This window comes from Euprymna scolopes, chromosome 26 (genome assembly GCF_053919585.1).
Source record: "Euprymna scolopes isolate OS-2025 chromosome 26, ASM5391958v1, whole genome shotgun sequence".
NCBI classification, from domain to species: domain Eukaryota; kingdom Metazoa; phylum Mollusca; class Cephalopoda; order Sepiida; family Sepiolidae; genus Euprymna; species Euprymna scolopes.
In genome coordinates this window covers 73,067,072-73,072,974 of record NC_136507.1, presented here as the reverse complement: position 1 = coordinate 73,072,974, position 5,903 = coordinate 73,067,072, and the positions used below count along the sequence as shown (strand labels likewise).

Below are 5,903 nucleotides of genomic sequence, written 5' to 3'. Positions count from 1 at the left end.
CTGTACAGCGAGAGAGTGGTAATACCCAAAACATTGCAGAATAGGATGTTAAGAGATTTCCACACAGGACATCCGGGGATAAATCGAATGAAGTCGTTAATGAGAAGCTACGTGTACTGGCGTAACATGGACACTGACATAGCGACAACAATTGATAAATGTAAAGAATGCCAGTTAGTGGCAAAATCTCCACCTATAGTACACAAACCTTGATCGAAAACCGACCAACCATGGTCGAGAATCCACATGGACTTCGCTGGTCCAGTAGGTGAAAACTATTATTTAATTGTAGTGGATAGTTTCACAAAATGGCCGGAGGTAATGCGTTGCAGGAATCCAACAACGAACAACTCAATAGGGTTCCTGCACGAGTTGTTTGCAAGATTCGGTGTACCAGACACACTGGTCACTGACAACGGAACGCAGTTCACATCCGCAGAGTTTAAGGAATTTTGCGACACGTTCCGAGTGAAGCACATCACGACTCCGCCGTATCATCCAAGGTCGAACGGCCTCGCGGAAAGGTTCGTGGACACGCTAAAACGAGCGTTAAAGAAATCCATTGGAACACCAATAGAAAAAGCTTTGCAACAATTCTTGCAAGTATATAGGATTACACCACATCCTAGTACACCATCAAACATATCACCAGCTGATCTAATGTTTGCCAGAAAGGTAAAATCAGCGTTTGACAAACTATTGCCAAGGCAGGCAATTATCCGAAACACTACACACACGAGAAGAAAGAAATATAACTCGGGAGATCGAGTATATTTTAAGTGCTACAGAAATAATACATCTTACTGGGAATGTGGAGTAGTGGATAAACGCATTGGTGATTGTACATACATGATTAAAGGTCCACAGAATATACATAAAAGGCACCTAAATCAGATAAAAAACGTCATATCCAAGATGATGATGATACGACAACAGTTGAAGAGGAGGACACCATAGATATCATATACGAATCTTTTAATTTGGAACCGCCTCAAAATGCACCTGAACCCCGAAGATCAGGTAGGAAAAGAAAAGTGAATGAACCATTAATGGTAAACCCAAAAAGAAAAAGATATTGAAATCTGTGTGACTTCAAATCTTGGGAGGGGGGTGTTGTGGTGGCAACCACTTATTTGCATATGCGGATAACATAACACTATAAATGGCAAGCCTAGGTTGGCCTTGGTGTGTCTTACTCAAATGCCACCAGAAGTGACGCCGAAGAGCGTACATGTCCTCCCACCAAGACTCTCTGACTCGACACCGTCATTTGTACATATTGTAAATATAGCTTTTCTTTAATACACTTATTATTGCGTTATCTTGTTGTTTGCGTCTTCATTGTATTTCCTTACTAATTATTGTTCAACCTTGCAACCACAACACCAATAAAGCCTTTTTCTACCACAGATTAAAAATCGGTTCAACGATCGAAATATCTGTTGGCTTTAAAGATAGGTTTGTGCTATTATTTTAACTAGTCTGTTTACATGTTTACCAACTAATTCCATATATATAATTATCATTCTATTTTGTAAGTATGTGTTCGTGCTTCGCTTATTTGTTCGTTGTATTTTGTTTGTTGGATTTTTTTTTTAATTTTTTAAGATCCAAATATATAAAATAATTTAATTCTTTTTTTTTTAGATGGGTGCACTTATTTTTTAATATGATTGTTCAAGTGATGGTTGGCATTCCGTTAGAAATGGTACATGGATCATTGCGTATTGGTGCTGTCTACATTGCTGGCGTACTCGCAGGTAATTTATCGTTTTATGAAGAAATCTTTAACTTGTAGAACATGGTATCAAAGAATCCTTGCCTGGTCAGGCTGTCCGAAGATATCGTCTTTGTAACTTAAATGCACTGAACATTGATGTTATTGCTTCCCCCCCCTTTGCAAAACTCAATCATTTTCTGCAAAGCCAAAAATAAAAACAACATTTTTTTCTCTACAACAGAACCAAACCAAACCAAACATTATGAATAAATATTTGAAAACATAAAGAACGTGAATTATAAAAACTTTTGCTAAAATGATTGAACACGAAAAGGGTTGATATGCAGTAAAACAAAACAAGCAAACTAAACACCATGAATAAATATTTAAAGATATAAAGAAATTGCAGCGTAAGATCTTTTTCCAAAATTACCAAAAAAGGGTTGATATGGTGTAAAACAAGAGGACCAGGTCATGTTAACATTTTTATATTTATGATTACGAAACATTAATTTGATGTCTATTAGTTTTATGCTAGTTGATTGTAACCCTTTGTTAATTAATAAGTGTGCAGTTAAAAGATTTTTAGTTGTATTAATGCCGGATACCCTTTTTTACTCGTTTTTTTTTTCTTTACAGATTATCAAAAAAAAAAAATGATGTAATGTATTTTATGTTATTATGTTATGTAAATTTCGTTAAATTTATGAAACATATCCTGTTAAAAAATAAGAGATTTAAATTCGGGTATTAATATTGTAAAAAAAAATATACTTCCTTAGTAATGTGTACTCAGCCTATTCTCATCCAATCACATGGTTTTATTTTCGGGTTTCAAATAGACGAACTAAAAGCACACTATAGCTTTTTGATAGTAGTTTTGAAATAGCTTAATGAACGTGCGTTAATGCACATAGCAAAAGAGACATGGATGAGTCCATTTTATAAAGACGGCACGCGGTATGCCACCTGACCAGTGTACTTTATTTATAAAGTACACTGGTCAGGTGGCACTCGGGTCAGTCTACTTTATAAAGGCAGTATGTGGGTCAGTCTATTTTATAAAGAGGCACTTGGGTGTGTCCAATTTGTATAACTTGAACTACTGTTCTCATCTTAGATGTTATTCTCACAACGTTTCAGCTGATGTAACCTCCAACCTTTTTCGGATATGTTTTGTTGAACTTGGAAATCTTTATGAAATTTCAAGTTGTACTCTTTATTTAATCAATTAGGGCGCATTGTTCTTGTTCCGCCAGCCATGATAGTCTTCTGCTGGTTAAAGGTTCAATCCTCGGTACAGATGATACTAAGAATACAAATAAGAATGAGTTGAGACTTCTATTCGATCATAGTAATATATTGGTTGTAAATCACACAGTATGTGTAGACATTTTCAGCACATTTCTTTTTCATTATCAACACAATGCCCTTTAATTAAAGCTAGCAGCGCTACCTGGCGTTGCCTGGGGGTGAAAAGCGGAACCTATTTCTCCCAAATTTTTAATCTTTTTACCCTTCTCTATCCGTCTCTCTATCGTAATCTTTTCCCTCCTCCATCGATCTGGACACACACACACACACTCACACACACACACAGAAAAACAGATTTCGTCACAGCAATATAAATATATCTTGTCCTGTTCTCGTCTTTTGTCAGAAACAGCAAGACGAGATGGAACTCCAGATTACCACATTCTGTTTTTGACAAAAGTGAGGCTATGAAACAACTTTCTTTATGTTCAACTGTTCCCTGTGAATAACGTTGATTTACATTTTAGCGGATAAGTTAGTATTTCCCATGGAAGACGGTGCCTCTTTACATATTCAATATTTAAGTGCAGTCAGATAGGTCCATTACGGCTAACACTACCAGATGGCTTTCTTCAGCTTGATATTCTTCCAGACCAATCAATATCCAATTCCCAAAGTGCTTATAAAAGTGCAAATGTTTTTGCTCTTATTCCTTTCCAATTATCTTAATTATAGGGCGTGTCTTGTATCTTAAGATTCACTATAAAATAGTGACTCCAACGTGATCTAAACATGCAGTTTTCTGAATGTTAAGCTGTGCTGAAAGTATTCAATATTTATTCAATACTTTCGATTTTGCCTTTACTTTTAAAAAAAAACTTGATAAACAAAAAAATAATCATGTAATATTTGGATTCTTTGGACTCTTGTGGACCGAGGCATAACGGATAAAGTATTAAGTAAAATTCAGCTGTAAGTTACACTCTTCTATATGTTGAAGGTTCAATCCTCAGTGCGGGCAATACTCAAAATATACAATTGCAAATTACTTAGGACTTCTACCCAGTTATAGCTGACGGAACGAGAGCATGATACCTCCATAGATTAAATAAAGGGTTCTGTTATGAATTCAGTACAGATTTCCAAGTTTGACAGAAAGATTCCCGAGTTCAGCAAGATATACCTGAAGAAGTTCAGAGATTACATCGACTAAAACATTGTGAAAATAACACTGAAGATGAGAATAGTAGTTTGAAGAATCCAAAGAATACAAGTAACCAATCCTCATCTAAAAAAATTCAGAAACAAAAAAATAATAATTTCGTTTGAAACTATTAAAATTTGTTTGAAGCTATTAAATTTCGTTTGGAGCTATTAAATTTCGTTTGGAGCTATTAAATTTCGTTTGAAGCTATTAAATTTCGTTTGAAGCTATTAAAATTCGTTTGAAGCTATTAAACTTCGTTTGAAGCTATCAAAATTCGTTTGAAACTATTAAAATTTATAATGAAAAAAAGTTATTTTTCCATTTTTCTACAGATTTCATTCTTTTTTTATTGTGTGTTTTCTTTCCTTTTCCTTTTTTTAGGTTCTTTAGGGACTTCGGTGTTTGACATGGACGTCTTTCTTGTTGGTGCTTCCGGAGGAGTATATGCATTGCTCGCTGCACATTTGGCTAATATTTTACTGGTATATTTACATCTTTCCCTTTTATCAATCCGTTTGTAGATCTAATCATTCTATCACATCAAAGTAAAATGAATACTGGAACCGTTTGGAAAACAATTATATTCAAACCTACAATCGTTTGAATAAAACCCACGGAACAGACGAATCGCCAAGTTTTTTTGTTTCTTCATTTCCATTCAAAAACAGACGCTCGCGCGTGTTATATATATATATATATATATATATATATAATGTCTGTATGTCGATGACTAAAATATATTTTATAAAGCCCCCCTCTTGGGTAGAGCACTATCGTAAATTATCTTACTCGCTACTTAATTTAGCTGAAAAAAATGCGAAGCTCGCGGTTTGTTTACAAACAAACGTTTGAGCCCTCTACGAGTGGCGGACGGATGTTTATTTAAATAGACATTCGGACAGATTAATTTCGGCCACCGATTCCGTAGTCAGGGGGTAGAGCTTCCGACTGTCATCACGACGGTTCTAGGTTCGATCCTCGGCTTGGGATAGGTGTTAGTCTAGCGGCACTGATGAGTTGTGAAACAACGAAACAGGTCTGTATGTCGATGACTAAAATATATTTTATATATATATATAATGTGTGTGTATATATGTGTATATGAATATATATATATATATATATATATATATATATATATATATATATATATATAGAGAGAGAGAGAGAGAGAGAGAGATTTAGCTGTCGTACGAAGCTAAAACTCTGTAACATCATCTTTGTATAGATACTCCCATAGGCATTTGTCTATTAAAAAAAAAGTCCTGCGGCGATAAAAAAAAAAAAAAAGCTGTGACGTGTGTACGCCTGAAATGCTGGATGCATGTAACAATTAATCTGCCATCATTATATGTATCTATGCATATATGTATGTATATGTTTATGTATATTTATATATGTACATGTATATGTATTTATATCTATGTGTATATGTATGTATATGTGTCTGTGTGTATATATGTTTGTGTGTGTATGTATATACATTTATATATGTTTGTATGCATGTATGTATATGCATATATATGTGTATGTGTATGTATGCATGTGTGTATGTATATGTATGTGTATATGTGCATGTGTATGTGTATGAATGCATATATATGTATGTGTATGTATATGTAGTTAAGTATATGTGCATATGTATACGTATATGTATGTGCATGTCTACGTATATGTGTGTATGTATTTGTATATGTGTGTGTATGTGGATGTATATGTATG

General features: G+C 34.5%; 1 protein-coding gene across 3 annotated transcripts in view; it reads left to right on the top strand.

The window, feature by feature from the left end:
• Positions 1-5,903, top strand: part of LOC145248184 (rhomboid-related protein 2-like) — a 333,868-nt gene that overhangs the window by 259,959 nt on the left and 68,006 nt on the right. For all 3 annotated transcript variants that reach the window (XM_080110038.1, XM_080110036.1, XM_080110037.1), the window contains exons 7-8: positions 1,648-1,760; positions 4,563-4,663. In XM_080110038.1, the coding sequence (XP_079966164.1) occupies positions 1,648-1,760; positions 4,563-4,663 (214 nt within the window). The remainder of the gene's footprint in view (positions 1-1,647; positions 1,761-4,562; positions 4,664-5,903) is intronic.